The 18312-nt window shown below is 43.7% G+C and overlaps 1 protein-coding gene across 1 annotated transcript; it reads left to right on the top strand.

The window, feature by feature from the left end:
* Positions 1–7310: 7310 nt before the first annotated feature.
* Positions 7311–17141, top strand: LOC133952372 (uncharacterized). The gene is made up of 4 exons (XM_062386785.1): positions 7311–7591; positions 8854–9238; positions 12534–12739; positions 14877–17141. Exons 2-4 carry the CDS (start codon positions 8866–8868, stop codon positions 14970–14972), a joined length of 675 nt encoding a protein of 224 aa, XP_062242769.1. The 5' UTR covers positions 7311–7591; positions 8854–8865; the 3' UTR covers positions 14973–17141.
* The last annotated feature ends 1171 nt before the right edge of the window (positions 17142–18312 follow it).

Genomic DNA, 18312 nt, shown 5'->3' with positions numbered 1-18312 from the left:
GGGAGACAGAGGGGGAGACAGGTGGAGACAGGTGGAGACAGAGGGGGAGACAGGTGGAGACAGAGGGGGAGACAGGAGGAGACAGGTGGAGACAGAGGTTGAGGCATGCGGAGACAGAGGGGGAGACAGGTGGAGACATAGGGGGAGACAGAGGGGGAGACAGAGGGGGAGACAGGTGGAGACAGAGGTGGAGACAGAGGGGGAGACAGGTGGAGACAGAGGGGGAGACAGAGGAGGAGACAGGTGGAGACAGAGGGGGAGACAGAGGGGGAGACAGGTGGAGACAGAGGGGGAGACAGGAGGAGACAGGTGGAGACAGAGGTTGAGGCATGCGGAGACAGAGGGGGAGACAGGTGGAGACAGAGGGGGAGACAGGTGGAGACAGAGGTGGAGACATAGGGGGAGACAGGTGGAGACAGAGGGGGAGACAGGTGGAGACAGAGGGGGAGACAGGTGGAGACAGAGGGGGAGACAGAGGAGGAGACAGGTGGAGACAGAGGGGGAGACAGAGGAGGAGACAGGTGGAGACAGAGGGGGAGACACAGAAGGAGACAGGTGGCGACAGAGGGGGAGACGGAGGAGGAGACAGGTGGAGACAGGTGGAGACAGAGGGGGAGACAGAGGAGGAGACAGGTGGAGACAGGTGGAGACAGAGAGGAGACAGAGGAGGAGACAGGTGGATACAGAGGGGGAGACAGAGGGGGAGACAGGTGGAGACAGGTGGAGACAGAGGTGGAGACAGAGGTGGAGATAGGTGGAGATAGAGGTGGAGGCATGGGGAGACAGGTGGAGACACAGGTGGAGACAGAGGTGGAGGCATGCGGACACAGAGGGGGAGACAGGAGGAGACAGAGGGGGAGACAGGTGGAGACAGAGGGGAAGACAGGTGGAGGCAGGTGGAGAAAGAGGTGGAGGCAGGTGGAGAAAGAGGTGGAGATATTGGAGACAGAGGTGGAGACAGGTGGAGAAACAGGCGGAGGTGGAGCAATTTAATTTGATGTATCCAAACATGTAACATTAAAGGGGTTTTATTTAATGTGTAAAGGCTCAATGGACCTCGGGGCCATAAATCAAACTATAACAAATATAGCGTGTGAAATATCATGAGGTCCCAAAACCGGTGGTGACACAATAAACAATGATGTAATGAAGTTACATAATAAGATAGAATAAGATGTGATGTAACTGGACATGACTTTTTTAGATGATGTAGAACAGTATGGTTCACATGAGCAGCACATGCATTGAATATATGATGTATTTATATAATAGAACTTTAATATAAAACGCTTTCTGTATATTTGATCATCTAGTAATATCAACACTTACCTCATGAACTATATAAATACACACGTATCCTGATTTATTAATTATGATGCAGATCAACTGACTGACTGCAGGTCAGCAGCAGCATGTCCGCTGCATTAACCATACTTTAATTATCCTGGAGCTGCACACGCTGGTCTGAAATGACAGCAGAGTTATGGATCTTCTTCCAGTGCAGGCGAGGATGTTCGGGAGGAGGGGGGGTGGGCGATGAGCTCATTGTTGTGAAAGCCAAATAACAGCATCCCCGGGGATAACATGAGAACCCTGGAGGCTCTGATCACGGAGAGAGGAAAGTGATGCTGGCTGGTCTTGTTGATATAAACAAGCAGCTCTGTTATGCAGCAGTGGCGATGACGAGGTGTCTCCGAGCAGAGTTTATAGAGCTCTCCACTAATGTGACAAACTTTCCTCTAAGAAATTAAGGTAAATCGCTGAAGTCGGCCTCGGGCAAAGTTAAGCAGAACTCCCAGTGTTGGAGTTTTCTTAAAGTCACAGACACGTAAAAGTTATGATTATGATCCTTATTCGTTTGTGTTATTATTATTTGTCTTCTATCTTTTTTCAGTAGCAATATTTGAACTTTGGTTTTCAACAACTACACCCGACCTCAACCATTCAACCCTCAAAATGTAAGTTTATGTCGTCTATCTATAAAAATTCCAGGCTTATACCTATACGCTTTTGTAAAGGCTGAATAAATACAGGCCCTTGTGTTCATGTCTTTATGGCCTTTACTTTTGAGTTGTGCTCTTAGATACCTGAACTTTTTTTTGTAAATCATTTCAAGTTGTTGCATGTTTCCACAACCATCTGCCAGTCTTGCATTAATCTCACAAATTGTGATTATTGCATGAGAGACTGTAATTTCATGAACATCCAATCATTAAACACAGCAGTAAATCGTGAGATATATTTGTGAATGCAAAGTCTATTCAAATGATCAACATGTTCCCATGCTCCTGTGTGAGAAGTGAGCAGAGGCCTGATCTGCTGAAGATACACATTCCTCCACACTGTTGACAATGACTTATCATAACAGGGATTTGGTGAACAAGACTGAGCAGTACGCACACACACACACACACACACACACACACACACACACACACACACACACACACACACACACACACACACACACACACACACACACACACACACACACACACACATACAAGCTCCATCTGTTCAGCTCAGTTTGAGGTAACAGGATGAGGTAATGCTGTGACATTGGTGTGACCTCTTCATAATAAACCTGTTTATCAGATTTTTCCTCTGAACACAGTGAGTGTCTGTGATGTTCAGCTGTAACTGAAGCAGAAGTCTGTCGCGTCCCCTGAAGTGAAAGCTGAGCCAGCGTTTGAGCGGCTCAATGTGAAAATGTGTGAAGATGAGCGAAGCTGCAGATTCAAGATTCAATTTCTTCATTTATTTATCACCAGCCCTCCTCCCTCTGCATCTAACAGATGAACTCCCACTGCTTTTGAGATAATTATCTGCTTAAGAGTCACCAGAGGAGTTGGGAGAGCCAGCGGAGGGCAGACCTCTCACCCCATCTGGTGATGTCAGAAAACACCTGATCCGGAGGTCGGCTCAAAGCCATACCTGCCGACAGGTGAGAGAAAAGATGTCTGAGTGGATGGCGGGGGGGGGGGGGGGGCAGCAACGAGAGCTTACTCTTAACTTATCAGATTGACGTTGTTATGCTGGCTGGGTGCTGATTGGATGAAAGAGATGCTGGTGTGAGCAATCAGAGATAAAATGAAAAGGAGGCTCATGTTCTACAGATAACATTTCTCTGATAGAACCAACCTTTTTATCTGACCTGTGGTTTAATCCTCATGATGGACGTTTGTGAAAATCTAGCAAGAGACAATCTAGTTTATTCACAACAGTCACTGTCAATGGCATCGTGGACATACTCGGTAGATATGTTTTAAATGAATGTGCGTTCCATGGTAATATCATCTGCCTGAAGAAGAAGTGTTTAGCTCTTTATTCTGCACTGAACAAAAGAGGAAAACCAGTATCCCCAGTTTATTCACTTCAATCTCATTATGACGCAGTGATAATGAGTCACCAGCAGTGGATGGAACTCAGAGCTGTTGTAGCACAGCAGTGAACGACTGATACCTGTGCTATAACATCTCTGACCTAGGTTTAGATCTTTTTTAACTTTTTGCAATTAGATTTCCTCCCTGGAAAGAATCACAAATTATCAAACTACACCTAAACAATGTGCACATTCACACCTTGTTAGTTCAACTACAAAGTTATGATGATGATTACCATAGCATGCACACACACATTAACACAACGACTGAGGTTGTTCAGTTCTGCAGTGGGCCTCGATGTTGAGGTTGTGAGGTTGTTTTCAGGTTGTTGGAGAGGGAGAGAGGAGCGACCTGGTTCTACTGCAGGAGTGAGACACCAGGCGGCACATCTCATTTACATCCTTATCACAACTGCACAGGTAGAGATTACCTGTCAGACTGTGTGTGTGCGTGTGTGTGTGGGTGTGAATGTGTGTGTGTGAGAGTGTGTGTGAGTGTGTGTGTGTGTGGGGGGGGGGGTAGAGAGAGAGAGAGGGATAGTCTAAGAGCTCTGTGTACACCTTATCTGGTGGCGTCATGCCGTCTCTCTATTGCATGGCTATACTCAGGTTACAGTGTGCACCAACCCCCCAACACACACACACACACACACACACACACACACACACACACACACACACACACACACACATTGTCTGTCCTCATTGCAGGACAGAAAATGGGGTGATGCTGTGGTATCAAACACCAAGTTGACAGGTGACTTCATCACAGGTGGCATCGACCCAAAAACCTAAAACACTAAAGAGGGGAAGCTGCTATGTGAACACATGTATGTTCACTCCTGTACAGATGGAGAAGCGTGATCCAGCCTCACTTTTATCTGACTAACCGTCCAGACGTTAGACATCACTTCCATCCTGCACTGAATCCACTGTCAAATAAAACAAGGTTAAACTATTCATCGTCATCATAAGTGGGGATTTTGAAAAGGATGAAAACTGTCTTTTGCAACTGTTTCCTGAAATGGTTATATAATACTGAGAAACAGATAGATGGAGATGATGATAAGAAAAGTTAATAAAATATGATATAACAATAATAATATAATAAGTTACTATTACCAAATAAAATGTATGGATTGTAGACGAAACACTTAACATCATATTATTTATCCAAGAAATTCACAGTATTCATTACAAACATTAAAGATTTTACAGTCTTGACTCTTATCAACATTCATCATCTCGACATCTCACTGTTGACCACATCTCAGCCAAAGTCTCTTTGACCGTCTGAGGATGTTCGCCTGGGCATGTACCAGGGAGAGACACACCCCCCTACTCCCTCCTCCTGCCCAAACAAGGGGGTGTGTATACAAATCTGCTGCTGTGTGTATGGGGGGGGGGACAAGCTGCCATTTCCAGCCGATTAAACAGCCTCCAACTCCTCCGCTCAGCTGTGCCTCCCCTGTCTCATGCCCTGCAGCAAAAGGGTGTGCCCAGGAGACAATGATCTGAGGGTCAGGGGTTGAGACGGCGGGGGTGTCTGAAGTCATTTGGGATGCTAATGTTATGCAGGGTTTTCAGTCTTCAGGCTGTAAAAGCAGTGAACAATCGCACTGCTGTTGACGTGCAGCTTGACTGCAGGTTTCTCTCATGAAGAACGTGTTGTTATTCTCCTGGGACGATCCTGCAGCTGGAACACGAGGCCAAGAGGTGTCAAAGTTAGATTGTAGAATTAAAAAACATTAGTAAAAAAATACATTGTTCCTTTTAGAAATGCATCTGTAAATGATTCATTAAGTGTCCAACTAACCATATGTCAGTAACACTTCAAATGTGTTTAATGACTGACTGCGTATCGGGATTAAACGATTTGTCATAAACGGATTCCAGTGTTGACAAAACATTCACTAATCCTGGATTATAATTTACCACGTTTGAGTTTTTGAAATCTATCCCGAACGCCATCAAAATGATTTCCACTGCAGCTTCAAAGCATCAGAACACTGGCTGCGTATTGGGAACCGAATACACACACATGTCCTGAGGGCTTGGATAGATCTGCATTGCCAACCATTTAAAATCAATGTGATGTTAGACCTGATGACATTCAGGGGAAAACAACACAGTAATAACATCACACATGCTATCAATGACAAGTTGAGAAATAGATTGATAATAAATGGTATGTAGAGCAACACATCTGAATTCACCTCCATGACGTTTTGCACAATGAGTCCCGCCCCCCCCACCCAAAAATACATATTAGCAGTCTTCTCATTAAAAACATATTTTTTTCTCATAAATAATGCAAGACAATCTCACATTTCACCTGAACACGTGCAGCTTCAGTAGATATATTCACTGGACTGAATTCTTTTAAAATTCTGTTTATTTCTGTTCTTTTCTTAAAATGTATTATCTTTGTGTTACTTATGTTCAAGTGGTCAATATTCAAATGATGCTTATAACATAAATTGATCATATTTTTAGAGGCAAAGTGCAGAAGACATATTTGTAGTCGATGCTAAAATCACAATTTGTAGTATTGGTTGCTTTTTCACAAACTAAAACATGTAGTTACATGTCACTCTTGTAAGTTAGAGTTTCAACAGCTGACGTATTATTTCTGTTTGTCTCTTTTATTCCTCTTAATTCAGTCGTCTGATAAAATCTTAACGCATCGACCAACCCTCCAGACAAAATAAATAATCCGCCGGACTCACACTTTACACCGTGACAAGACATTTTGCCATTCTTTGCATTAAAAGCTTCGACAGCTGAGTTGGGCTGACGGGGGAATCCCTGGCATTTTAATCCTCAACGTGATGTTGACACTCTGGTGTAACATGAGGGTCACTCACAAGGATCAAGGCAGAGCTACAGTTTCAGTCCATTATTTATTTTGGTGTTACTGGATTAATGAGATGAATTAATCATTATTAAACAATAGTGATACAAAAATAAAGGCAGAATGAATTGATCCTTGTAAACAAAGGAAGAGAGATTCTTGCATCTAAACATGAGTCAGAGCAAATTTAAATGACAACTGTCAGCAGTGATTATAGTAACCAATGGTTTTGACACTGTCTCAATGAAAGTGTTATTAACAGTGACACTAAGAGATGACTCACTCACACACACACACATGTGCGTCCTCATTGCAGGACAAACAATGTGTTGATGATGCTGTGGTATCAGTGGGGGAGTTCCTCTGTGAGATGGTGAGGAAGTGTGTGTCAAGATAAAGGTGTGTGTGTGTGTGTGTGGGGGGGGGGATTGAGGCACATTAACTTTAAACTTTACACTAAAGTTTGCAACGGCAGACATGCAGATGGACAACAACACGGCGAGAAGGAAATGCATTATTTGTTATTCATAGTGCTGCATCTTTAACTAAATAAAAACAGCAAAAGCGACAGACAGAGTAACAGACAGGAAGGTGGAGAGAGGGACACAGACAGCAGCATCCTGTCAGGGAGCATGTCAGCACTTGTTGTTGCAGGAGTTTGGTTAAAGAAGTCAAGCTAACCAGACAACAAGGTGATTCCGGCTTCAAAATAAAAGCATCTAGGGAGTGGAGTGGAACAGATTTACATCACAAGGGAGTAAAGAAAGAAGTTGGTAGAACTCACTGTGCACTGGTGCGTGGGAATAAATGAATGCATTATGGATGTCCTGTATTCTGTTAAAACCATTTTATGCCTTTGTCACATTGTTAATTAACCATAACAATGTCAAATGTCATCCAAATATATTGAAAACTTTACTTCATCTGTAAAATGTAAACAACTCGTGAATTACAAAGGCAAGAAGTGAAACGTTTCCATTGTGGCTCAATCTCTGTGCTCATGTGGGCGTTTTTATTGTGGAAATCCTCAGCGGATGTCAGGTGCAGTTCCGCTGGCAGAGCCCATAAATGAAGACGTGCAGGCAGCCGGAGCTCAAACACGAACCCAGAGTCACTGATGCTCTTCACGGCGTCTCTCCAGCTGCTCGTCGGCACCTTCCACCTCTGATGGACTCGATTTGACACAGACATCGAACTTTTCAGCGAGACAATCCGAACCGGAAGGGCCTGACATGGACTGACAGATTTTTTCCCTCCAAACGCACGAGCGGACTGTAACATGTTGTGATCGTTCACCTGTCACCTGTCGAACCATCGGAATCGGACCTGCAGCCACGGAGCATCACACCCACCCAGTGAGGATGGTTCTTACTCTTACTCTGATAGAAACCGGGCCGTGGAGGTCTGCCCGCTTCGTGGTCCCGGTGTCGGGAGGAGCGTTAAACTTCCAGGTTCTCATGTTATCTCCTGTTTCACACAGGTTAGGAAACTGTCCTAGGGCTTTATTCTAGGTCCAGTCCCCGGTTTGATCGAATCTCTTTTAGTTGGACCTGGTTCTGTGTTCTATTTCTCAGTGTGACAGGTCCCGACATGTCTCATTCAGAAAGAGAAGATGCAGAAGGAACAGAAACCAGCGTCGATAAATAAAACTCAAAATAAATAGAGTATCATACAAACCGATGAGAGGAGCGCGACACCTCGATGATGAAATCACTTCTCACTTCTGAAACCCTCTGCTCCAAAGCGACGAGCTCTTTTAGTTTAGAAGAAAATCAAAGGTCTCGTGTTGAGTGTGTTTATTTATTTGTATTCGTTTTCTAATGTTGTGTTAAAATGTCAGAAACCGTGTTTGTGGTGAAAATCACATTATTACTGAATCCCCTCTGATTGTTCTGAGTCGTTTTCTTCTCCACGTAAAACTCCTCGTTTCTACTTTACGTTAAATTTCCTCCGTAGCCGAGGCTCTCTTGACTCTCCGACACGCACGCGCTTATACGTGTGTATGCGCACGCCTGCTCGTGCTGTTTACAAACACCAGTCTCGTGTTCTCGAAGCGGACTCGCTGCTGCCCCCCAGCGGCCGGGGGACGGATGTAGGTCGGTCGGTCAAACTTAGCTGAACAGGAGTAAAAACAATGAGGCTAAAATTAGACTGAAGAGTTTCGGAGGCCAGTTTATTCACATAATAATTTTTTTTCTATAGTTTTTTACATATTTGTTTTAGTGTAATTTAGCTATTATTTTGTATTATTAACTTTTGGTGTTTTTTATTTGTGTTGATATAAATCCAGTTTCATGTATATTAATAAAGAGATGTTTAAACATATTTTATTTATCAATTGATCTGCTGATTGGTTTTGTACTAATTCGTTTTTTGCTAAATTGACATTTTGCTGAGCTGCAGGTTACAACCTGAGATAAATTTATCTTGAAAACGACTGAGGCAATTAAATGATTCTAAAAATATATTCTACTTCTACCTAATCAATAATCCTTTCACCTCCATACACAGCATGTGGGTCGGACACTTATCTGATGCAGCCGTATTCTCCGTCTATTGCAGACTTACACACAATATATTCACACATGTGCTTGGATGTTTTCCATGTGCGCTTTAGGCAAACAGTGAAATGGCCCGAGCAGAGACCATTGAGAGCGTGGGGGAAACCGGAGCAGGAGGAAACAGCCCTCTTCCACATCACAACATCTGCCGCATGGAGCTGCCTCGTGCCCTCCACACCTGGTCCAGCCTGCTCAACACCAACACCATCACCACTGGTTCTGGCACTGGTACTGGTGCCATACTCATCCACCACCACCACAATCTGCATCCTTTGCAGCCTCTCCATCTGTCATACCCGCTTCCTGATCAGCCCCAGATGCACCAGCAACTTCCTGCGTTGTCGCCATCATCAGCAAATCCTTCTTTGCAGCTCTGCAACCGGAGGGAGGAGAGGGATGGAGGAGCTGTAAAACCCTGTGCCTTGTCAGGAGAGGAGTCGGGTAAGATATCTGTTCACTTGTCAACAGCAACAACACAGTGCTTATCTTACACATAACAATTTTGGTATTGCATTCATGTGGGTTGGTCCTCCCCTTGCTCAAACCTACAGGGAAGGGAGATCTGTATCAGAGCACTTTAATTATCCTTTAACCTGGATGTATGGTCAGTGCTGCAGCTGCACATTCACTGGATCACAGCAGCAGTGGATGCAGGTTCCTTTAGTAAACATTGAAGTTAAGAGGAGAGTATCGGTCTGTGGGTGTGTGTCTGTGTGTTTTGTGCTGCGTGCTGTATTTCCATGAGGCCCGGCGTTTTGGGCGGAGCTGATGGAGGCCAGGTGGAGGTGGAGGTATGAGCCGTGACTTCTGTGACTCTTCTGTTGTAGCAGGCCTGTGCGTCATGAAGCTACACAGAACTCAGTCGGCTCAAATGAGAGATTCATTGAAAGGGAAACTTATTTAATAGTTTCTACTATTGTTTGATTTAATCCTGTGACAAAATGTGTGTGAGTTGTTGATTCATGACTTGACACAGTTTTGTTCTGCCGCTGTCACAGTCAGTGGGAGATTCTGCTGTGAATTATTTGAGTTGCTGTGTTTATTCAGTCAGTGAAGAGGGAGACACCTTTAATCCAGGTGATGGATCCAGTCAGTTAAAGCATTTCCCCTGGAAACTGTAGAAAGGGAAATTCAAGTGGCAGCAGTAACAAAAAAGGCCGGTTTACATTTGACAGTGAACAACAGTTAAGTGACAGATTTGTTGTAATGTAAACAGACCATTTCCCTCCCCCTCCTCCTCCTCCCCCTCCCCCTCCTCCTCCTCTTCTCAGCTGCAGGTCAGCTGAGCATCAGACATGTTCAGACTTGTTCTCTGTAGTCTGGCTGCAGTAAAGAATCACTGATCATCACTTCCTCCTGCTCTGAGCGCCTCAGCCCGGCAGCAACAAAGTCTCGTCAAGACACATTTATATTTATAAAGCTGAATGTTATAAATCTGCTTCGAGGGTTTTAGTCATCTGTCATCGAGATAAAAGCAAAGGAGGAGCAGCCGAGGAGGCGCCCCTCTGCCACAAGGGCAGGACGCACAGTAGATATTGTGTTTACAGAATAAACACAACACAATAGGATTATGGTGTGGATATTCAGCATTAAACTATAACTACTAAAGATTATTCCATTAATAAGATTGTATCTGTATAAAACTTAGAGAACCAATGGAGGGATCCCTCTCAATGTGATCTTGGACGATGATGAGTAACTTGCAGGTGTTGCCAACAAGTCAGTCTCTTATAATCAGTTTGTCACCAACAGTAAATCAGGTCATTGAGTCAGGACACAGATTTCTCAGGGGGCTCATTCTGTGAGGTAGTTAAGTTTGATAAGTGAAAAGTCGGTTGGTCAGACATTAAGCTTGTTAATGGGGTTAATCAGTCACTGTGCTCGTCACACACTCAAACAGTTAGTTACTGAGGGAGTCAGGAAGTTAAATATGCTCTTAATCCTGTTAAATCATTCAGTTCAGCAATAAATCCCATATATAGAGATTCTTGGGGCTTTAGTGGTCAAAATGTTCTCATACAGACATATTGCATGATGCATGTAGGTTATTATGACAAAGGAAAGGAAGTGAAGGTTGAAATTGAACCATCCACCTTATTATGAATAACTCTAAATCTTTACTGCATTGTTTATTCTGTGTCAGCAAATATAAACGAAGATACTGATATGTCTGTGATATTTATAAATCTTATTGGCCAACATGTAAATCAGTTGGACTGTACTAATGAATAGTTTCACAGAATAAGACTTAATAATATAAACGATCTTGAAAAATAATACAAACAAACTTGATAGTTAATCTGATTTACCCGACAACCAAACCTGCCTCTCTCTCTCTCTCTCTCTTTCTCTCTCTCTCTCTCTCGTCTTGTCAGCCTCAGGTTTATTCCCTGCCCCGCCCTGTTTCCTTCATTCTGTCCTATCACAGTACGACCCCCCCGGTCTGTCGGCCAATCGCAGTGAGACGTCTCCAGGAGTGCTGCCTTACAGTTACCTTGGCAACAGGCCAGGGTTTTCCCGTTTGTTATTTTTCTCCTGGCGCTCTCTCTTTTCCGTCTCTCTCTCTTTTCCGTCTCTCTCTCTTTTCCGTCTCTCTCTCCTTCGTCTAGTCACCTGCATCTTTAAGGATCAGTCGTAATCCTTCAGTTTCTGTGGCAACTAGGGTAGTGGATGGTCCGGTGCCAGTGGAGAACTGGGATTGTATGAAGTGAAAAAACCAAACTGGGGCCAAAGGTGTATCATGGAACTGGGTTTACTCATCTAAAAGAGAAGTGGTATCAAAAGGACACTATGACATTTCATGTCATATAATTTATGACATGAGTGTTTAAACTCAACTAGTTAAAATAACCAAAATTTAAATTATCAAAATAAAATAAATCCTTAATACTGTCATAGTAATGATATAAAATAAGAAACGCTGGCATCTGTCTGTAAACAACAACATAAACACACAACAAACTTAAACACAGAAACATTCAGTACCTCTCAATACCAGACTTATTAAGCAGATTAAAAGATTACTCTCCCAAGTTCCATGAAGAGGAAAATAAATCACCGTCAAACCTTCAGACTCCTTAAGGAATGTGTGTGGGGGTGTGTGTGTGTCTGTGTGTGAATGTGCGTGTGAATTAGGCCAGAGGAACAAACAACCCCACTGGGAGCCACTATTTTGTTTTGTTTTTAAGGTCAAAAGTCACATTTTATTGTAGGAATTTAGAAATAAAATATCAGCCATATAGTTAGTTTTGTTTTCTCTCTGCATCAGAGTTGAAAGTCACTTCCTCAGTTTTAAGAGAGCAAAACACAGAATATTTGAGCCCATGTTATCTGCCTGTTTATCACAAGCTGGTGAGACTGAGGACGTCTGGGACATGTGTGTGTCTGGTGTGTTTGCTCATTAACTGTGTCTCTGTTGCTTGGCAGCCTGGTCTGTGTAGTGCACCCTCTGTTACCATGTGTGCACAGGGACCCCCCCCCCCCCCCAGACACGCACACACACATGCACCTTAACTTGAACTGTCTACATTGTGTAAGGAGGCAATTAATGTACGCTGCTTGCTGAGAATCAATTAAGCATAACCAGAGGCTCTGTGTAACCAACGCAGTGCCTCTGTCCTTCATAGAGATACACAAAAGAGAGCATGAGGAAGAACGATGGTAAAAAAGAAAATGAGGAAGAAATTAATATACTTTGTATTTTCTATAATAGAAATTCTTATTTTTCCTCCTGCAGACGCTGACATAGAGGAACACCGGGAGGCTTCCAGCCAGCAGGGGCCTCTGCCTGACCTGCTGCCCAGGAACGAGCTCCCATCCTGGTCTGCATCGTACCACAGAGATCCCAGGAGAGAGGCGGAGCAGGCGCTGGAGGTCAGGAGAGTGGCCAATCAGCTGAGAGCCATCGGGGATCAATACAACGCCACCATCCTCCGCAGAGCGGTAAGCCACAAATCCTTATTTTAGAGAAATGAATAGGAGGACGTACACTGACCTGAAATAAAGAAAAAAGTGATAATGATAAAAAAAGAAGAGAAGTTACATAAATAGACAAAAAACTACAGACGTCCAGAAAGCAGCAAAATAAACGTTGCATTATGAGAGAAACTTTACAAGACAGAAGTGCAACGAGAACCAAATGTGCAAAGGTGGACTTTAGACATTGAGCTACTGATTATGACCAGTGGACAGTAGTGCAGTGGTGCACAGAGGCTGGTCATTTTTAGTGGTGTCCCTTCACCCAGACTGAAATGTGGATGTATGTGTACAATGTTTACTGTGTCCTTGAACACAACACAGTCACATGGATTGTCACACATCCACACACACACATCCACACACACACACACACACACACACAGACTCTTATCCTCTGTTCTCGCATGGACAGACACGTGAGATGTGTGTGTAGTGTGGGTGTGTGACAGTCTTGAAGACGGTCTTGAAGACGGATCAATATTTGAATGTGTGAGAGAGTGAATCCATGTCATCTGTTAGTCATTCATTCTCCTCCTTCATTCATTTCTTTGTTTGTTTTGTTTGTTAGTTTTATTCAAACAAAAAAATGTCAATCTCCTCCTCTCTCCACATAAATGGCAGAATGCACATATGTCTTTATCCTTTCTTCCTTCCCTCCTCTTATTTCCTTTACACCACTCCATCGCTCTTTCTGCCTTTTCTTTACCGTTATCATCAGAATCAACAACACTGCAATAGTTTTTTAAAGAAACACAGAGGTCTATTTTCTATTAGTTGTCATTTCTTATTATCTCTTCCCTCCCTCCTTCCCTCCTTCCCGTCCTCTACGCTGGAGATCGCGTGAGGAGTTGGCAGCAACCCCCCTCCCCCCAAACCCCACCCCACCCCCCACACAGACACACACTCCACCCCACGACTCACTCTCCCTCACCATCCCGCCTTATGCACATAAACAAAGATGACATCACCTACCATGGCTCTCACTCTGACATGGACTATACTCACACACACGCGCGCACACACGCACACACATACACACATACATACACACATACACACACATGAGGGTGGAGCAGTCCCTTTGCAGACAAGTGTTTGTTAGGATTGCAGTCTTCTGTCCTGTGTATTTGTTTGTTTGTGTGTCTGTGTGTGCGTACATGAGAAAGACGGACAAACTGTATTTTTGAGGGAAAGTTGTGCGTGTGTGTTGTTTACAACCGAGAAAGCACAAGTCAGAAAGCACAATCGGACCCTTTTTACTTGAAACAAAACGAACGAGGGAAGGAACAAGTGAAATACTGAGAGAAGGAGGGATGGAGATTCAACTGTAAGGAAATAGGGAAGGATGGGGGGAGGGAGGGAGGGTTAACCACAGGCGCGTGAGGTTCAGAGTAGCATCCCCAACACAGACACACACTTGTTTCTCCTCTTGTTTGAGCTGTGCTGAGGGATCGACATGTTGTCTCTCTTTCTCTCCACCACGTCCTCCTCATCACTCCCCCCCCTCTCTTTTTCCACCCAGATGCTTATTGTTTAGACTTCAGAAATACTGAATTATTGAGTCTGTCTAAGCTGCAGCCACACACCTCAACCACAGACTGCAAATAAAGATGGACGACACGTCTCCACCTGCTCCCACTTTCAAGAAATGAAGTCAAAATATCGCTTTTCCAATGATGTAATTTGGAGTCAGAGCTTGTACCGTTGTGATTAGGGGGTGGAGCTATGGCATCAAGGTCCCGCCTATACAGGTGCTTGACCAATCGTGAAATAGTCTCAGCTGTCAATCTGTCAACCTTGAACATACATCAGTGTGAACGATTGAAAATGACAGAAACAATCAATGAGAGAACATGTACTGGTCCATGTCACATCTGCTAACATGACCTACTCTGCAGCCAGCCACCAGGGGGCGATCAAGATGCTTCGGCTTCACTTTGGGGATGTTATGTCGTCCATCTTTATGCACAGTCTATGATCCCAACAGGAACAACAGGGGTCAGCACTGATTGAATGTCGATGTCATGTGGTTTATTCTGTTATGTCTTCTGAACTGTTTCTCGGTCATTAAACACCACTTGTCTGTTTTTCTCCCTCACAGCACGCTGCCCCCCACTGGCAGGACTGGAGAGACGTGTGCCGAGGACTCTTCAACTTCATCACCCAGTCGCTGAGCACCCTCTACAGGCTCACGTAGGTAGCGTGTCCCCTGCAGCCAGCGGTTCTCATGGGGACCTTTTTACGTACAGGACTCGAACACTGGCCCGTCGCTCGTGAGGAGAAACATCTGTTCTGTTTGCTGCACTGTTCTTTTGAACCTCGAGGACGAACGCAGACTGAAATCAAACATGTACTTGAACAAAGACGTTGTGAGAATGAGCTGGAGGTGTTTTCTCATCCTGTGGAAACTGGAGCCTGTCTGTCTGAACGATGGTCCGTCCGTCAGTCAGTCTGCTGGTTCGGACTGCAGCTGATGGACCGACGCTCACTTTTCTACGTGTATATTTTGTAAAATCAATTTGTTTTCACTGTGTTTGGAGACCGATGTTCATGTAGCAGGCGAGACTCAAGAATGTGTGTGAGTCAGTATGTGTTTGTGTGTGCGCACATGACAGACCTGGTCCAAACACCTGGATAGAGTCTGATGATCTCATAAGCTCTTGTTTGATTTAGATAAAACTAATTCAGAAGTTCATCACAGACATGATTTGACCCTCATCTCGTGTGTGCATGTAACTGTTGTGTCTTTATTCTGGCCCCATTCTTACAAACTGTGAAACTGGAATGTGTAGTTCCAACGCAGGGAAACGTCTGGTGTTATTTGACTGTGGAGCCGAGCACAGAGTGAATCTCTCTCCCAATCTGAAATGCTTCAGTTCATCATACGAAGTGCCTTCATGCTCAGAGCTGAGGCCGAGTGTCCACCACCAGGACAATCAGCGTGTTTTCACTTGACTCAAATGTTATTTGCATTTCATTCAAATGATCCAGCCTCTGCATGGTTTAAGGTCATTTCAGGACAGAGAGGCTTAATCCCTATGCACACACACACAGACACACACTGGGAACTGCCACTGTTATTTCTCCACACCAATCATTCTGCCAGTGTTGGGAGTTGGCAGCGTTTCACTCGCCTGTGTCCAAAGTGTTTATAGTGACTTGACCAATGTAAATAATCTTTTTTTGGGACGATGAATCTGAGTAATCTGAACATTTTGGGCGGACTTAAAAAAAAGTACTTATCTCAGTGAGAGTTCAGTGTGTTTGTTGGACATCTCTTTGTTTCTCTGAGCGGCCGTTGGCACCAGTAGAGCGAGTATGAATTTAAATCCAGTGGATTTGAGATTGTTTTCCAAGATTTAAAACAAATTATATGATTTGGATCTTTTGATTGTTGAAAAAGTATTTGATGTTTATAAAAATAACCCCTTTAAGTTATGTGATTATATTCTTTGTAGTTGGGAGGAAATGTAAATTGCTCATATTAAGAGCGTAATTTATTTTGAAAATTAGCCTTTCTGTAGCTTGATTTTTGTTTTGGTTCCTTGGTTTTTCATTTTGTATGTATTAAATTATTTATTTTTCTTACATTCCTGATCAAAACTCTGGATTAAGCTGTATTTGCGTTGCGTCGACAGAGCTGGGAGTTAAAGGTGTCGGTGTACTCAGCGAAAGACAATATATCACTTTCATTTCAAATGTTATCAGCTTAAGGAATTGTGATTTCAAATGGCACTATCAGCAGACAGAAGGACGCAGAACTGCAAGTGACGTGTTGTACAAACACAAAATCTCTCCCTTCAAAGCACAAAGAAGAAATGAGGCCTCAGACTGTTAAACAGCTTCACCTGATGGAAAATTCAACCAGGTGTTTCTAATGTGAATTTAATTCTGAGCCTGTGCAGGTCAGTGTGATTTCAGACAGCGGCAGTATGACAGGTGCTGCACATGCAAAAAATACTACTACTAATAATGCACAGTAACATAGCTTAATCTAAAAGGACCCCCTTAACAAAGTATTTGACCTGTTAAACTTAAAATGCTTCAAAAAGGAGTTTCCTCAGGTTTTATTTTGCAACATTTGACATGTTTGATTTAATAACTCATTAGACCTCCATAAGTCCACCTGTAAGTAAAGGAATGACTAAAACCTGCAGTTGCTCTTCTCCTGGTTGTTTTTCTCGAGAGTGCACTTCCTGGTTCATTGTGCAACGCACCCCCCCCCCCCCACCCCCACCCCACCCTACCCACGGCGCTCAGTGTCGGTCACATGCAGTTTGTGTTTTGCTGAAATTCTATTGTAAAATGTCTACATGAATTTTTTACCTTTTTTCTTTTTTATACAATAAAGTTAAGGAGAAATATATTCACCTGGTTCGTGTCATTATCATTGCTATGCGTTTATGATTAAAGTTATAATATTTTGTCTTTTGTGTTGACCCCAGTGTTCAGCCTGTTCCTTAAGTTTTCACCACTTTACACTAATGATCTCTTCTTGAGACGCAGTTCAGCCGGGACACACGAGAACAGCAACACTTAACTGAAATGTGGTTGGAGCAGATGTTTACAGATGTTGGTGGCTGTGGGGGCGGAGCCACAGCCCCCTGGCCATGCTTGTCAGTGGAGGGGCGGATCCAGCTGTGGTCTCCATCACATCTGGAGAGCACCAGTGATTAACAGGGTCGGGACCCGGCTGCTCACACACTCACATAATCACACATGCACAGCAGCTGTTTACAGTGATGGTCAACATGACTGTCTGGTGCAGGGCATGTGGCAAAATACTGACCACAGGACATGTTGTGATGCTCTTAAACACCAGAGGATACCGTGTTAGGGCTTCATTCATTCAGGATCGTTGAAATAACAAAACAAATTAACAACACAAAACAATTTTCGTACACTTCTACATTTCCATGACTACAGGAACCAGTAGACCAGAAGATTCCCTACCTCAATCCCAGTTGTTCATCTGAAGGCCCTGCACTGTGCTGCTGACGTGTCCTGAGTGAACCCCACCCCTCGACCAATGTCAGCCAGGATCAGCACCAAACATGCATATTATAATCAGAAAGTATTGTTCTCATAAAGCATCAACATTTCTATGGAAAAGAGTTTTCAAGCTAATAAATCATTTATTTATTGCTATATATTGTATCACTAGAGTCATTGCAACTCTGTTGGGTCTTGGACATCTTTTGTCACAATTGACCGTCTCCAGGTTTTACACTTCAATAAAACAAACTATTGAAGACAGTAAGAGGCAAATCATTACCATAGCTGTTAGCCCCATCCCTAATGAACTTTACATGATAAACAGGGGAACATAAATCATCTAAGGAACATGGTGAGCCGACACACACGCACACACACACACGTCTCTTACAGCAGATAGCATTGGGAGTAGATATCCTCACTTAAACTCCTCTGCAGAATGAACCAATCACGCAGCCCTGAGCGTAAACTCTGGGACCTGATTTGCTGCAACAGACACTTGGTAATGGTGGAGCAAGTTGCGGCCAAAAAGAGAGATAGTG

The sequence above is a fragment of the Platichthys flesus genome, chromosome 4, assembly GCF_949316205.1.
Source record: "Platichthys flesus chromosome 4, fPlaFle2.1, whole genome shotgun sequence".
Lineage (NCBI taxonomy): Eukaryota > Metazoa > Chordata > Actinopteri > Pleuronectiformes > Pleuronectidae > Platichthys > Platichthys flesus.
The sequence above is the reverse complement of the archived record's forward strand: the minus strand, read 5'-3'. Positions and strand labels throughout refer to the sequence as shown.

Excerpts from the sequence above, each read along its gene's own strand:
- LOC133952372 (XM_062386785.1), top strand. The coding sequence starts at position 8,866 with ATGGCCCGAGCAGAGACCATTGAGAGCGTGGGGGAAACCGGAGCAGGA. Across the intron at positions 9,239-12,533 it reads CTTGTCAGGAGAGGAGTCGG|ACGCTGACATAGAGGAACAC; the intron begins GTAAGATATCTG and ends TTCCTCCTGCAG. Across the intron at positions 12,740-14,876 it reads CCACCATCCTCCGCAGAGCG|CACGCTGCCCCCCACTGGCA; the intron begins GTAAGCCACAAA and ends TCTCCCTCACAG.